The sequence below is a fragment of the Prosopis cineraria genome, unplaced genomic scaffold (assembly GCF_029017545.1).
Source record: "Prosopis cineraria cultivar Desert tree isolate PC_DT_omini unplaced genomic scaffold, ASM2901754v1 PC1, whole genome shotgun sequence".
Classification (NCBI taxonomy): Eukaryota; Viridiplantae; Streptophyta; class Magnoliopsida; order Fabales; family Fabaceae; genus Prosopis; species Prosopis cineraria.
In genome coordinates, this window is record NW_026555332.1 from 5329049 (window position 1) to 5345367 (window position 16319).

At 32.8% G+C, this 16319-nt stretch overlaps 2 protein-coding genes across 2 annotated transcripts; one reads left to right on the top strand and one right to left on the bottom strand.

The window, feature by feature from the left end:
* Nucleotides 1-2160: 2160 nt before the first annotated feature.
* LOC129308959 (transmembrane ascorbate ferrireductase 2) lies at nucleotides 2161-5942 on the top strand. Its single transcript, XM_054950318.1, has 4 exons — nucleotides 2161-2398; nucleotides 3204-3252; nucleotides 5140-5339; nucleotides 5444-5942. The coding sequence occupies exons 1-4, from the start codon at nucleotides 2252-2254 to the stop codon at nucleotides 5732-5734; spliced, it is 687 nt and encodes a 228-aa protein (XP_054806293.1). The 5' UTR covers nucleotides 2161-2251; the 3' UTR covers nucleotides 5735-5942.
* A 979-nt stretch (nucleotides 5943-6921) lies between these two features.
* Nucleotides 6922-13954, bottom strand: LOC129287574 (uncharacterized). The gene is made up of 7 exons (XM_054923783.1): nucleotides 13151-13954; nucleotides 11695-11841; nucleotides 11035-11384; nucleotides 8219-8963; nucleotides 8040-8136; nucleotides 7901-7955; nucleotides 6922-7445 (listed from the first exon to the last, which is right to left on the bottom strand). Exons 1-7 carry the CDS (start codon nucleotides 13689-13691, stop codon nucleotides 7383-7385), a joined length of 1998 nt encoding a protein of 665 aa, XP_054779758.1. The 5' UTR covers nucleotides 13692-13954; the 3' UTR covers nucleotides 6922-7382.
* Nucleotides 13955-16319: the final 2365 nt, after the last annotated feature.

The following is a 16319-nucleotide window of genomic DNA, read 5'->3' on the forward strand; positions in this document are numbered from 1 at the left end:
TTAATTTTTCGTGGAGACATCTTATCATTGAATCAAACCCAGATGAAGAATTTAAAACAGATGAAACAAGCACCCTCTCATTAGGGGAAGGGGAAAAAACCTTGCGTGCGGAAACAGAAAAGAGATAAATTAGATTCGAAATTATAGATTTCTCAATCGGTCTCACTTTTTTATTTTCTTCCAATAAGATTTCTCTTGTACGTAAGGAAACACATTTTCCTTTCCTGGAAAGGTTTTTGGTTTGCATCATGAATTCGTTAGTTCCTACACAGGGAAATTCATTTCGGGAAAGGTATAATTATCACACCAACTTAATTATCTTGGAATGTTATATTTGCAAAACTTCACTTATACTTGTGTATTTGTTTAGTATCTTGATTTTTTTTCCCCTTATGAAGAGAGTTTATGCAAGTTGGTTGCAGAAACTTATCAAGACTAGAATATATTTTTAAGTTCAAAAAGCACTTGTAATAATACTTAAAGATCGTCTATTAATAGAGTGCTCACATTGACAATGAGAGTGGGGTTTATGTTCATAATTTTGTGAATTATGAGTTAAATTTTTACTAATTCTAACTAATTTTCATTGGTTAGCATCTTGATTAATAGTAAGAAATCTTATTTGATTAAACACCCAATTATTAAATTTTGATAATTATTAAAACTTATAAATTTTCTCATCAATAGGAAGTATCCGGTTTCTTAAATTTTCTATATGTAAATGTTTTATTTTAATCCTTTTAAATGAAAATGGGCAACCAAGTTATATTATTATTTTTATTAGAAGATGACCAAATGTTGCTCTTATAACATTTGGGGAAAATTGCTTCCTAGTTTAATATTCACCCGAGCATGATATTGTTCTATGTAATGGAACAAAAACAAGATAAGTAAAGGAATTGAGTGTTATAAATATCATTTTATATTATTTTCATTTTCATAAAACCATACACTCAATAAGAAAGAATCTATATTACAAAATTTTAACCTTTAATTTAACGTAAATGTTAAATTTAAATTCAATTATAACTAGATGCGGGGCCTGTACTTTATAATTTATGTAATTTATAAAGAGATTGAAAAATGAGGTGCACTATATAAATGGACATTTTATAAGGTTTGTCTTTTATTTTATAGTGATATATTAATATTGAAGTACCCTAGTAAATAAAATTGTTAAATTTATCCCCTAAGAAAAATAAAATTATTACATGACGTTAAGGTCAATAAAATCTATTAATATTTCAGTGGTCAGATTATTCATAAATGATACTCTATTATTAAAGTATAATATTTGTTCTTAATTTTGCCCTCAAAATACTGCATATTTTTAAAAAGTACTTAACATGTGGGGAAAAAAAAGATTTAGAGAAAATCACAATTAAGGACCTAAAAAAATAAGTAATAACTATTTAAGACCAAAGAGTGAAATTGAATTTAAGAACTATTGTCCCAATTATTGAAAATTATATTAGTTATTGAATCAGTTAAAGTACTAATTCAAGTATTAGTGGTTAAAATCGTAGTCAAACTTGATCATAAATAAAATATTTTATTAAACTGGTTAAGATACTAATTTTATAATTTATCAGTTCAACCAAACAAACTAACTTGGATTTCCATACTATTTATGATCTTTTTTTGTAGTTAAACTTGTTTGCTGCAGCAAGTCCAAGTACTTACTGTAAGGGGTATTTTAGGCTCAAGAAAAATTTTTAACATATAAAAAAAAGACCATAACACTTAATAAATTCAACTTCAGTATTTTATGATTATGAATCGCTATTATTTATTTTTTTTAAGTCTTTAATTATGATTTTTTTAAAAAGTTGAACCTGGAGCATGATATGAATGATAACATTTAGAATTCGAACTTTTTTGAAAAAATTAAAATTAAATTTGGTCATATAAATTTATTTAAAAGAATATAATATTTTAAGCATGATTTGAGTAAACTCAATCTAAATTAAATTTAATTTGAATAAAGCCGATTCATTCCAACTAATGGCTCTTAACATTTGTTATTTGATATTCTTCCCTTAAAATAAATTGATTTTCCGATGAGAAGCTATTCTTTTCCTGGATGTTCAACTCAAGCAAGTAATATGAAATTTGATACTTATGGTTCCCCCTCTTTTTTTACCATCTACAAGTACAACGCATCACAGCATATTTCTTCGTCTTTGAAAAGCAAATAGTCACGCCGCCTCTCTCTCTCTCTCTCTGCACGTTGAACTCAAAGAAGTCGGAAATGGCGTCTCCTCCGGTGGTGAGGTTCCCGATCTTCTTGACGGTGAGATTAGTCGGTATTGTGGTTACGCTTCTTCTCTTCGTCTGGACACAGCGTTTCAGAGGAGGCCTTGCTCTCGTTTCCGACAACAAGGATCTCATTTTTAATGTAATTTTACTCTCTTCGCTCTTTACTTCGACCTTTCCTAGTTCTTGTGGTCCATTCTTCTTAGGACATCGAGTGCAGCAGTGCATTGAGGGAAAAGAGTTTTTATGATCAGTGAACTTTGTGCTTGGAGTCTCTTTTCTTTTTCCTTTCGGTAGTATTTTTGCGCGTATTGGTGTTTGATTTGCCTGATTGAGCTTGTTCAAGTCAGGTCGTTCGCTGATGGCTGTGAGTTCATAAATTGTGGCCTTTGATCCCATCGTCATTGACACTGTCAACTGAATTTTGGTCGTTGTCTATTCCTTTATAATTAATCTTATTATGTCCGTCCGTGGAACTTGAGGGAGACGTTTGACTTCGATGGGACCTTTTCGCCAAATGATTATTACCTAGTCGCGTTAAGAGGACAAAATTATGTATTTTCTTTGCTTTCAAGAATGTCACAATAGAATGAATAAGCGGGCCCTGAATACATTACTTTCTTCTACTTAACTTGTCAAGAGATTTTCTGAGGGTTTGTGTTACTTTGCTTGAGTAATTTATAGACCGGAATTCATAGGAGTCATAGAAATCTTTATTGTGAAAAACTTCTGCACATTTTTTCAGTTTGACTGTAACTTTTTGTGCAGTAATTATAGACCGGAATTCATAGGAGTCATAGAAATCTTTATTGTGAAAAACTTCTGCAAATTTTTTCAGTTTGACTGTTACTTTTTGTGCACTCTATTGAATATTTTAAGTTAGTTGCTTAAACAAGATATGCATGTATTGGTATTTGATCTGTGGTTTCTTATCATGTCCTCCTTAGGTGCATCCGGTGTTGATGGTGGTTGGACTTATTCTAATCAATGGCGAAGGTAAACGATCTTTCGTTCTTAAGTGGAAATAATTTGTTGCCAGCATATCAGCATTTCTCTGCGACTTTTTATTGTCATTCTGGAAAGATTGTTTATTCCACCAATTACAAACTTGTTGCCACCGGAGAATTTTAAATTTTAATTAGATTTAATAACATTATCTATGGTAAGATGAAACGTGAATGATCAACATAATGGAAATGCTAGGAGATAAATAGTGAAGAAGAAAAAAAAAATTGAGGGTCCCGAACTCACTGTAAAAATGAAATATGACACTGCTATTGATTAACAGTTAAAGTATTTGTTAAGCTCACAATGTTTCATTCTCTCGTTTATTTTTCACACTTCTCCCCACTGAAAAATATACATCTCTGGCCTTTGAGGCTTGTCTGCCTTGCATGTTTAATTGGTAACTTTCATGAAGTTTTTTGGGTGCTGAAAAGGGATTCTGCATCTTAACTTTTATTTCCTCACGTGAATTCCCTAATTTTCTTAATAAAACTTATCATTATTGCTCATGATTCAATCTACGCCAAGTGTCTATACTGTTAAATGGACGTATATGGTTATTATTCTGACTTTTAGCTAAAGCTTGACTCAGTTCAGGATCCTTCTTTGCCATGAAACAATAACTGGTGACCTATAACGTAACAGTTGATTTTACCATGATATGCCAAAGGTCATGCAAGATGTAACTATATCTTCAGACTGTAGTTGTATGGCCATGGTTCATATGTTTGTAACATGCTAGGATGCTTAAACCCTTTCATCTCTCTGCAATGTTAATAGCATGCATTCTTGAATCCCATCTGATTAAAAGATTCAACTGTGAAATTTAATCAAATTGCGCCATACCTGTCAAGAGATAAGGAGTTCATTCCACTCATAATTTGTTTTCTTGATGATGTGTAATGCCTTCTACGCATTATGATTTTCCAATCACCTTTCTTTAAGGATTTATTGCAGTAAGTGATAGCAAAAGGCTGCTTAAAAGTAGAGTCACCAGTCTTTGAACCCACCCAGAATGTTAAAAAATCTAATAAGATCTTGTATCATCTGTAATATCTGTTACCTCCGAACTATGGACATGGACAAGTAACAAAAAGTCTGAAATATGATGGCATGAAAACATCCGACTTAAAATGCATTGTTTTATCTCCGCTTATGCTGCATGCTTCGGAAAAAATGATTAGCAATTGACCTGCTCTTTCATCCAGAAGTAACAAAACTAGATTTGGGTGAATTGTCCTTTGTTGTTCTAGTGATATGACATCTTCATTTTTGACTTCTAGGTAACGTGTCTTCTTATGATACCCTAATCATTGTTTGTAGAGCTTGTCAGTGTATTTTAACATGGCAGCATGGAAGCCCTGCGTTGTGTCCATAAAAATATATCTTGATTGTCACCCCTAAAATGGAAATTTTCCTATCATTAATCCAGATTCCAGAGTAACTTTGACATCCAAAGGTCTAGAACTAGCCTCTTCCTCAAACTTGATTACAAGCTCCATTTCCTACAAAAGAAAATGTACCAGATCTGAGCTGGATTTCTACGAAACAAATACTTAAAAGAGGGAGTTGTATAGTATCCGATACAGGTCTGGCACTTGTATTAGACACCATGTGACACTTTAAATTGCATTATTATTCTCTCATGTTTCATACTTGTGTCCAACATCTGTAACATCTGTTCTTCTTAACTTGTTTTGGTCCTTCTGGTATGATCATAATTGACCATCGTCAGGTAGCCAGAACCCTCAAAATGCCCATAACTGCTTTCTACATAATTTCTGTGGATTGATTTCCTCACTAACTGATTCTTAGATTGTTTCCTGGCCAGTGTTCCTTCCCAAGAACATAACTTCTTATATTTACGGCATTATGCAGGGATGCTTGCATACAAAACAATACCGGGAACAAAAAACTTTAAAAAAGGAGTTCATCTCACGTTACAATTTCTTTCTTTCGTTCTAAGCTTGATTGGTATCTGGGCTGCTTGGAAGTTTCACAATGACAAGGGCATCGAGAATTTCTACAGCCTGCATTCATGGTTGGGTCTAGCTTGCCTTTTCCTCTTCTTCATTCAGGTACCTTTATTATTCTGATAATCTCCATTACTTCTGTCGTTCTAGCATAGGACTTTGATTCAGTTATAGTATTTGCCTGACTTCTCGGTGTAACCATTTTACAGTGGGCTGCTGGATTTGTTACTTATTGGTACCCAGGAGGGTCAAGAAATAGCAGAGCCACCCTGTTGCCATGGCATGTCTTTTTTGGAATCTATATATATGCTCTGGCTCTAGCCACTGCCACTACTGGTATCTTAGAAAAAGCTACATTCCTTCAGACAAACAAGGTAATATCACGTTATTCCGGTGAAGCAATGTTGGTCAATTCCTTGGGCATTTTGATTGTCATTTTAGGTGGCTTTGTAATTCTTGGAATCGTTGCGCCATCTAATGAAAAAGCTAATACCTCATAAGGAAATCAATTACCAAACTGCTTTATCAACTCACAGTTGTGTGTAGCTTCTACTTCTACCACACAGCTAGCATGATGTATCAATTGAATTTATTTAAATATACATACAGGTTTATTGTTCTGTTTGGTTTACCTGTACCAACAAGTTTGACTTACGCAAGATTTGTTTTTGTCCTCTCTTCCTAAATCGATTTGTTTACTACTTGTTCGATTGCTTTGTATATTAGTGATAGCTTTTTCCATTTCATGCACAAAATAATTACCGGAATCTGATGTGAATTTGGGCTTTTCTAGTAGAAGAAACGAAAGTATGATGTTTAGTTTATAGGCATATGATAACCAAGATAAGTAATTTTATGGTTTTGCCTGCATAGATTAAAGCTTGCTTTTGATTCTTTAATATAAAATTTCAATTTGATCATTAATTTATAAAATATTTTTCAGCCGTAATTAATTTAATTAATAGAAAATGTTGATATTGGAATTTTAACTGCTAATAAACCATTATCAAATATTAGCATATTAAGTTTAATTCCAATACTAGGCTGATTTAGCAAGATAAGCAGTAATGGAGTTACACTCTAAATTTTAAAAACAATCATTTATAAATAATTTTAACTTTCAAAGACTTTCACATGTAATTAATTAAACATTTAATTAAAACAAAATAAATTACATAGATTTAATTTAAAATCAAGAAAAACTAAATCTAATTCCAGCTGCAAATTAATTCTCTCTAAAAAGAATGAATTAATTTATTTACAAAAAAGGAATGAATTAACTCTGTTTTCGTTTCCAATTTGTGAATGACTAAACTGCAATTAATTATAGGATGCATATATCATATAAAATTCATAAGAATTCATAGCATTAATAAATCATAAATAAATTGTACTTTGTGCCGATATTTAGAACTCAAACCAACCCGATCGGTCAAACCAGTTAGATTCTAGTGATACAACCAATCATTGCATCAATCATGATAATTGCAACTAACATCTCACATTTATAATTTTTTTCATTTCACATTTTATTTCATTTTCATAAGATAATAATGTCATAAACACCTCGATTTATGTGGCATACATTAAACGACTCGAGTAAAGTACTTTCAAACTGAACAAAGAATTACTCTACCAAATAAAAAATTACCAGGCAAAGGTCAAAGAACAGCTAAAGACTACAACATAAGCCAAAATTGTGAAGGTACTGTCAAACTAAACGAAGGATTACTCTGGAACAAAACCCCCAAAGAAAAAAAAGAATACCAGAGAAAGCGCTAAGAACAAACTAAAGACTTTAACATAAGCCAAAATTGTGAGTGAAGTATCATCCAAAATTTGAACATCACTAGAACAAAAACTATTACAGGCGAGAATGCATGGGATAAACATGGCCTGGCTGGAGAGGCGAAAACTCGCGCTCTGCACTGAGGCAGACGAACACCGACAAAAAGTCCAAAAATTTCAAAAGATCAAAACGGCCCGTTACACATTATTCCCAGATCCAAAAATGCAATACCAAAACAGATGCATCACAACAACCTTCTCAAGTCTTATTTTTTACCCGGCTGCTAAATTGGGGGTTTGGACTTGTGGGTGATCCACATTTACAGGTAGACAAAAATGAGATGATCCACATTTCATCATTTATATCCATAATTGTTCTCTCCTATATTCTCTTACAATTACGGGTACACTTGTGGGTGGGACCTGAAAAAAAAAAAAAAGAATAAGACATCATATTTGTTTTAAAGATATGAAACATTCATGCCCCTTGAGATGCATTTGTGTGTGAGAGAGAGGGTGGGAGAAGAAAAGGGAAGACTGAAGTTTTTTTTATTGCAATTGAAGAGCTTTGTTATGAGGACTTTTTGCCTACTTTGCGTAGGAATGGATCATTTCTAGCCCTCCCCACTTCTAATCAAAGTTTCTTAGTTTTGGGAGTTCTTTTATTTAAAGGAAAATGAAGATGATTTTAAGTTTAACTTAGCTGTTTCGCTCTATATTACTGTGGGTTCTTCAACGTCTAAACTCCAAGCTTCTCTCTTTTTGGATGACACTTTCCCAAAAAACGAATCATGAGATAAATTATATGTATCCAATTCATCTATCCATAGTTTGGGCACATCTATCGTGTGTGCATTCTTTGAAAGTCCAGCACTTACCATGCCATAATCGGTGACTATCATTGAAACATAATCTGAAGGCGTGGCATCATAACTGCAAAATATTTTAAGAAATGCAAGGTCAGAGTTAGAAAATGACAAAATTTTGGTGTTGAATTAGACTGACTTAATTTCATACATGAGATTTAGAAGTTGCAGATTTCCTGTGTTGGCCCAACCATCCAAGTAGTTGACATCCTCTCTACCCTGAACCTTTGAAATGACATCTGGATCTCCTGCAAGAATGTTTATGGGAATGTCAAATTTCCCACACCCAAGGAAAACTAGATACCAATGGAAAGTTGTAAATTGACATACCAAGTTCATTTGAGCATATCGAATCAAGCTGCACCCTTTCGTGAAATTTATAAGCCTCACAACACACCAAGACAGGTACACGGAATGCATGAGCAACCATTGCAACGCATGCAGTCCCAACTCTAGAGTAAACTGTACCGTTAGACAATACTGATGAAGCACCCAGAAAAACTCGAGTAACTTCTTTCATTATGTAGGAAACAGCATTTATATGTGTGTAAGTGCAGCTAAGACCTTTAGCCGCCAGCCTACTGAGTAAGAGTTGACCGCTAAGCTTTGGACGAGAGTCAACTACTACCACACGAAACTGTTTTCCTAGTTCATGAGCATGTAACAGTATCATCTCGACTGCAGACGATGACCCGTAAGTAAGGAGAACATCACCATCTCTTATTTTTGTGACAGCATGTTTGGTTATCACCTTATTGGCAAGGATAATCTTCTCACTTATAAAGCGATCAATATCTGACTGAAGAGAAGCTTTGGCTTCTGACTCTGACAGAGTCAAAGGCAGCTTAGCAATTCGACTCTTAAGAAATCTAATTGCATTTCCCATGCTGATTGAAAGAGGCCGACACGCAATGAAAAATGAAACATAACTACTTATTTTTGCTGTTAGGTCTCTCGCAAGAGCTTTCTCAGGGGGTACTCTATAGTCTTTGATGACTTCTTGAAATGCTTGAAGCATTGCAATACACCGGGCATTGCCACCAGATATATCACCAGACAGATACTGCAATCCCACCTGATATCCACAATATAAGGTTACTGAGATAAGATAATGCATCTATATTAAGGTCCAATATACAAATTATAATTAAACAGATCCTAAACACTACTATATCCATTACAATCTGCAAGTAATTATAATCATACTTACATTGAGTATTTTAACATCTATTACTCATGGCTGAGAAAAGAAAATTTTTATAAATCGTTTTGAAGCTATTTTAACATGACTTCTTGAGCAACGTAAAACAATCAAGTGCTATTAATAATACAAGATCCAAGCTCATTTTTTAGCCAATGGATGGAGCTCAACAAACATTCAGAAACAACTGCTCAGTCTTGTTAATGACATTCCACGCACATACCCCAACAAATCAACAGCCACTAGAAGACATCCCACTTTCTTCTCCCAATGACGTGACCCAGAGACTTGATAATTGCTTCAAACATGTTGAGAATTTTATCGATCTCTGACGGCATGCTCGCTTTAATGGAAAAGGATGCTACGGAAATATAACGGTAATGAATTAGGGCTTTTCTAGAGTTGGGTACACTGGGATTGGAATGCTTCATCCATTCCGGTTAAAAAAAAAAAGCATCTCAGATGATTCCGTCATCAAGTAGATAGAATGGTCCTATAGACGATGGAATGGATGAAATTCACAAAAATATCCTAATGTCCTTACAAAAATGAGTTCATCATTTTGTATGCTTCTGCTCTTTTAAACTTTATTTATATCCATTCCTTTGCATCATACCAAAAATCATTCGAAGAAGTATCTCCTTTCCATTTTCATGCATACCAAACATTTAAACTCATTTTCATTCCCATTCCCCTCCCATTCCAACTCCTTTGAAAATCTTCCATCATAACAAATGGTGCATTAGGATTATCTTCTAATTTTGATTCAAAATAGGAAAGTATCTTCATAATTCATATTGCTCCTTGCTCCATCGTTCACTCTAGGTGTTTATTTCGTAGTTGAATAAGTGGCCCCGTATGCTTTCAGTGTATTGGATTGCAAGCGTTTTAATACATAAGTTTATATATCTGAGCAATTGCACTTGTTAACACCAGCTACATGAACATCTAAATTTTGCTGAAATTAATACCAACTCTATTTTCAGATATAACAAATGGAAGAGTAGATTTCACTTGCACAAATGCACCAAAAGATATTCGCATTAGATTTTGTTTTCATTAATAAGGGTATTCTGATAAAAGGAACATCCATATAATAGAATAACTAATCTATATTATTGCATAATTGGCATCTAAATCAGGTTAGCCCCCTTCTTGTTACTATTAGACACCAGGGCCCCGATTGCACCACAGAAAAGGCATTTCCTTTGCGTTACACAAAAACAAGATACACGATATCCTTATCCTCATAATTATTACTTGATAATAAAAGTCATTTTTATTATTTTATATTTTGATTACTAAGAAATAAACAACAATAACAACAAGCCTTATCTCATTAGGTGGGATTATTACTAAGGAACACTAGGAATATTTCTCATCTATAAAATCAATTTTTCCTTCCAATCTTCCTTTTCGTTCCATTTCATTCAACATGCCAAACAGCGTAAAAGATAAAGGTAACACTGCATACCATCCATAGCATAATGCATGATATCTAAATTTGACCTCTATTATCAACCATAAAGCCTACAAAATACCAAGCATTATATACATGCACACGATCTATTCCTTTGTCAAGCATCATATGACTTAACATTATAGAGCAAGAAAATTAGTTGAATCTGGGCATCACTATTTTCAGGGTAAGAAAAACATTTTAAGAGCAATCATCTTTATACTAACATTTCTGTTCACAGAAAAAGAATTTATTGGTCCCATTTTAAATTGAATGTGGACCAAAAACTAACTAAAGAAGCTCTAGAGAGCTTCAATTGCCATTGCCAAAACAATTAAAGAAAAGAAAAGGCAATGAAAAAGATTCTTCAACACACACAAAATAAAAAACAAAAAACAAAAACAAAAGTCAAACACCATGCAATGATAAACTTCGGGACCACATAACATATAAATTGTGACAAGTGATATGAGATTAAATAGATACCTTATAGACAGCATGATGCATGGGATCAAGTTGAAAAAACTTGGCCTCAAGATCTGGCAACTGACTCCCATGTTCATATTGAGGCAAATGTCTGAACAACTCAACTCTGTTCCTAGTTTCAGTTTGTTTTACCACAGCACGCCGTTTAGCTTTCTCCACTCGATTCTTATCATCGTACTGCATGCGTGGTTGAGGAACATCTTTCTTTCTATCTTTGTCTGATGGGCGATCACATCCCTTTTTCTCAGTAGCAGCAACTGAAGCATTATCAACCTTTTGAGGAGGCTTTGCAGCTTTAACAGGTTTTGCATTTGCTGAAGTCACTGTTCCAGGTGCCTTGCTTCCTTCAGCTAACACATTTATATCAAATAGCATAACAACTGTTAGAGTCAGGGTGGATATTTTTCAGAAAAGAATCCTCATGCTAGCACATTTAACTTCCGAATTTTAAGAATGCTAAAACTATTAGAAAGGACAAAAAATTGATGCATGCAAGTTGCGAGTGTAAAGATGAAAACAAATCTGCTGCAGAACTGAACAATTTTCGCATCCACAAGCAACATATTAAAACCACACAAAAGAACCTTCAAACAAATGGCTGCAACTCACACCGACCATGTAAAAATCCCAGTTAAACAGGATTTCAATATGTTAACAAACCTTTAGCAGCAGCCTTTGCAGCTCGTTGAGCTTCTTGAAGAGCACGTCTTTCAGCTCTTGTGAGTTTTTCCTTCTGGGGTTTTGAACTTGAAGCCTGTTCTTTGGCTTCTACTGTCAATCCTCCTCCTTTGTCTGCTTTATCTTTCTCTAATATGAGTAGAGGAAGGGGGAGGAAAAAGGTTAAAACTTTAAAATGCTTCAATACCTAAATCAAATGAATATTTCTGAATGTGCAAGACTCCATCAAAGGTTCATGCATGGAGAGAAAATATTGTGTCTATGCGATGGCATTTCATATGATTAAAACAAGCAAAACTCAGACCAATTTAAGAACCATTAGTCAAATGATCTAACTGTACAAACAATGTTAAAGTCAACACCAAAGAAGACAGCCCAGAAGACATTAACATCATGAGCAGTGAAAGATACACATGACTCAAAAAGAAAACCACTGCCCCAGTCCTCGTAAACATACAAGTTCTGGGCTTTAGCCATAAGAGGCAAGACATCAACTTCTCAACAAAGTGTAGAAAGAAAACATGCACTTGGGAATCCAAGTGATCAAAAACCAGAATTAAGAAAGTATCAAGCCCAGGAGCTATTTTTGAACTAGTTCATTTAATTAAGCCTAGAAAAAATGGATTCTTTAAGAAAAATCACCGTGTTCAATTGTAAGAAGCAAAGTCCTTAATTCAAATAAGCATTACACCAAATAATGCCATAATCAAAATTAATCTAGTGAAGATAAAACACACTGCAAAGATGCCATGTTTAGATTTAGTTATAGAACATAATTTTTTCAGCAAATATTGCAAGTCTCTTTGATTGTATCATACAAGGTTTCAAATAAAGCTCTGGATTAATTTTAACAAATTCAAACAGCACAAATTTAATGAAACTACAATGTACTTATTACTATCATCTGCAAATCATTACCAATACTATTAAATATATCCTTTCCGTAAAGATCAAGAAGTTTTTCACCTTAATGTTGATAATGAGGGTATTGTAAAATAGATATCATATGACCTCCAGTACTATTCACTCAACAGCCACAAGCTTTTCACTTAAGAAAAGCAGTGAATCTGCTTAAACATACGACAATAAAAGAAAAAATTCCTGTCACAGCGTCCATGTTTAAAGACCAATAAACTAGACATGCTCTGCCAAAATATCCCGCAGTTAACTAAATCTTAACTGGCGACTATACAATTGTTGGTGCTCAACCCAAAACATAGCACTATTGTCAATTTCAACATATTGAATATATATATCCTTTAATTCCATTATTACCATAGCACTCGGAAAAGGACTCTAAGAGCATTCTTGATTTAACAATCATAATCATACTCCCAGTCCGTCCACTAACTATATCGCATATGTCTACGTAACAAAGGTAATAGACTCCCTTCTTTCCACTAACTCAAAAAGATGCAAGCAAGAACCGAAAGCTCACCCGCAATTCCAAGAGGGTCATTCACAACCGAGACCGTGGTCAATCCACTAGCCGGCACACTGCTAGCCTTCATCGCTGTCAAGTCAAAACCTCCCCGAGGAAATGAAGAAGCCCCTTTTCCAGCATGGCCCCTTATTCCACGGCTCGGCGATGCAATCCCATCAAACAAATCTCCTTCAGCAACCGCCTTGTTCGAGTAAGAGGAAGGGGTTGGAGACATGGGGGCAGGAAAAAACTCGGATGAAGAGTTGTAGCTGCCAGCAGCAATGGAATCTCCCCGGAGAGGGGAAGGCGCCGGGAATGCCGCCGGACGGGTGTTGAGGAGCAAATTGTCGGACGAATGACGTGGCGGCGGGATCATCACCGGCGACAGGGAATTGCCGGAGGGAGAGATATCAGAAACCAGAGGAGAAGAAGATTTGGGGGAAAACGGGTCGGGTGGACTAGAGTGGGTGCGTTCGGGTGGAGCTCCGGGAGCAAAGAACCCTACTTGGCGGACCTTGGGGTCAATCACAGCGCGAGGTGCTCGGCGAGAGTCCATGGATGAAGGAGGAGCTTAGGGTTGAAGGCGAAGTAAGAGGTAGTGTTATTGGGATGGGTACATGGCGTGTGTTGGGGAGAGAGGAAAATTTGAAGAAGAAAAGAGTTTGGTAATTTTCTCGGGAAAATTTGAGGAAGGAGGGTCTTGAGGATTGAGATGGAAGGGTTGGGATGGTTTCGCAGGGCGGAGTCCTATGGTGTGGGGATGCGGGAAGAGAGAGTGGAGTGAGAGGAAAAGCAATCAATCACTGACTGAGCTGCACAGGCCGCGGCCATAAGAAAATCAACATTAATTAATTAACAGTATTAGTGTTATTCAATTTCGTCTCCAACTTTATAAACTTATATTTTTAATTAAATTTTATTTTTAATAAAATAATTACTTACCTTTAAACTAACATTATCTTTTCATATTTATTTTTATTAAAATATTTTATAATAAATATAAAGTTGGAAGTACTTTAAAAAAAAAAATAATGATTTCACTTCAAAAGATTAAAAATATTTTACATTTTTTAACATCCAACTTCTCAAAAAATACTTTACATTTTTAAACAAATGGAGTAATATTTTATTTTTTAAAAAAATTATAAATTACCTTTTTTGATTTTTAATTATAATATCAATAATTTTAAATAATTATTTTTCTATCAATAATTATTATTTTAAAAAAATTAATTTGATAGATCAATATTTGAAAATATTTTATTAATATTTAAAAATGTTATATAAAAATTTTCTATAATAAAATTAATATGGTTAGGGTTAAAGGAGTGAAATTATATTTTATAAAATTAAAGAATTAAAGTAAAATTTTATATAAAGTTAAATAATTAAAAATATACCTTAATCTAATATTAAACCAGTGATAATATAATTACCAAAAACATTAAGGTGTCTATGACATGGTATGAGTTGCACACTTGTATTTTTCACAATTAATCAATGATATAATTTTTATGTATAATATAAAATAATGTGTTATATGTAGAGAGATAGAACGTGGATTAGTAATTTGATTTGATGGGTTTATATTTTCTCTAATTTTATTTATAAGATAAAAAAAATATAATTTTAGGTCCATGTACTTCGCTTGCATTTTATTATTAATCCCTATATTTTTTTTAATCTTTCTGGTGCATGTATTTTTATTTTTTATTATTTTATATTCCTTTAAGGTCCATATATTTTATTTATGAAAGGACCTAAAATAATGAAAAATAAAAGTATAAAGACTAAAAATATCAAAAAAATATGAGGATAAATAACAAAATACGAGCAAAATACAAAAATCTAAAATTATATTTTCTCTAAGGTAAAAATAATAATTATTTTAATCTTGTTTATAAGACATCATTGATTTTTATAGTAAGTTTTTTCTTTTTCCATTCATCAAACGTTGATGAAAGAAATTATATATATTAAATAGAGTAAAAGTTAAAAAATTATTAAATTGTTAGATGAAATTAATAAATTTTTAAAGGGTTGAGATTCAATTTTGTCCTCATATTTATTTTTTAGGAGCATTGGGTACCTTATACTTTTACGTGGGGCAATTTTATGCCTGAACTATATTTTTTGAAGAGCAAAAAACTCCTTCTATTAGTCAACCATTAATTTTTTTCATTTTATGCTAACATAGCATGCGTGTGGGACCCATACACAATGACATGTAAGACTTTGTCCATGTCCTTTGGTGATAATTTAAATAATTTACCCCTAAACTTTTTTTTAGAAGTGTTTAGTATTCTAAAGTCTTTTTTGAGGAGTACTAGGCACTTTGAAATCTTGTTAAAATAAAATTTAATGATTGTTGTTAAATATTTTAATATGCAATAATTTAAATATTATTATTTAAAATATTACATCACCCAATTTAATATTTTAATATTTTAATATTTTTTATATTTTGTAATTTTATATTAAAAATGAAGAGAATGAACCTTCAAATTAATAAAAAAAAAATTTCTTCTCATCTTTCCTTTTTTTCTCTTGTTAAGTAACTTTTTATAGCACATTAATAAAATAAGTAATATATTTTAAATGAACATTTTTGTTGGCATATTGTTGGTCTTTATTTGTTATGTTTCTTATTTTGCTCCAAACACTTCAACTTACAGATAGTATTAAATTTAAGTAGTGTAATAATTTGGAGGAAGATCATTAGTTGACTAAAAAAATTATAGAAAATAACTTCAAAATTTAAAAAATTTAACCAATATTAAAAATTGAAGTAAATTCTAACACGTATAAAAAGGCATAATAATTTAGACATTGTCTCAAAGAGAAGATCAAAGAAATTTATAAATGTTAAATGAATATTTATAAATAACAATATTTAAATTATTAAATATGAAAATATTTAATATTTTGATAATATTTATTAAATTTTATTTTAATAAGACTTTAAGAAATTCAGTACTTCTAGAAAAAGACTTTAGGGTACTCTAATTTAGGAGCGAATTAATACTAAAGGATATGGTTAAAGTCTTACTTATTATTGTACGTGGGCCCATACACATGCTATGTCAACAAAAAATGGCAAAATTAACACCCTACTAATAGAAAGGCCTTTTTGAAGCTCAAAAAAATACTTCAAGAAAAAATTATCCCATTTAAGAATATGAGG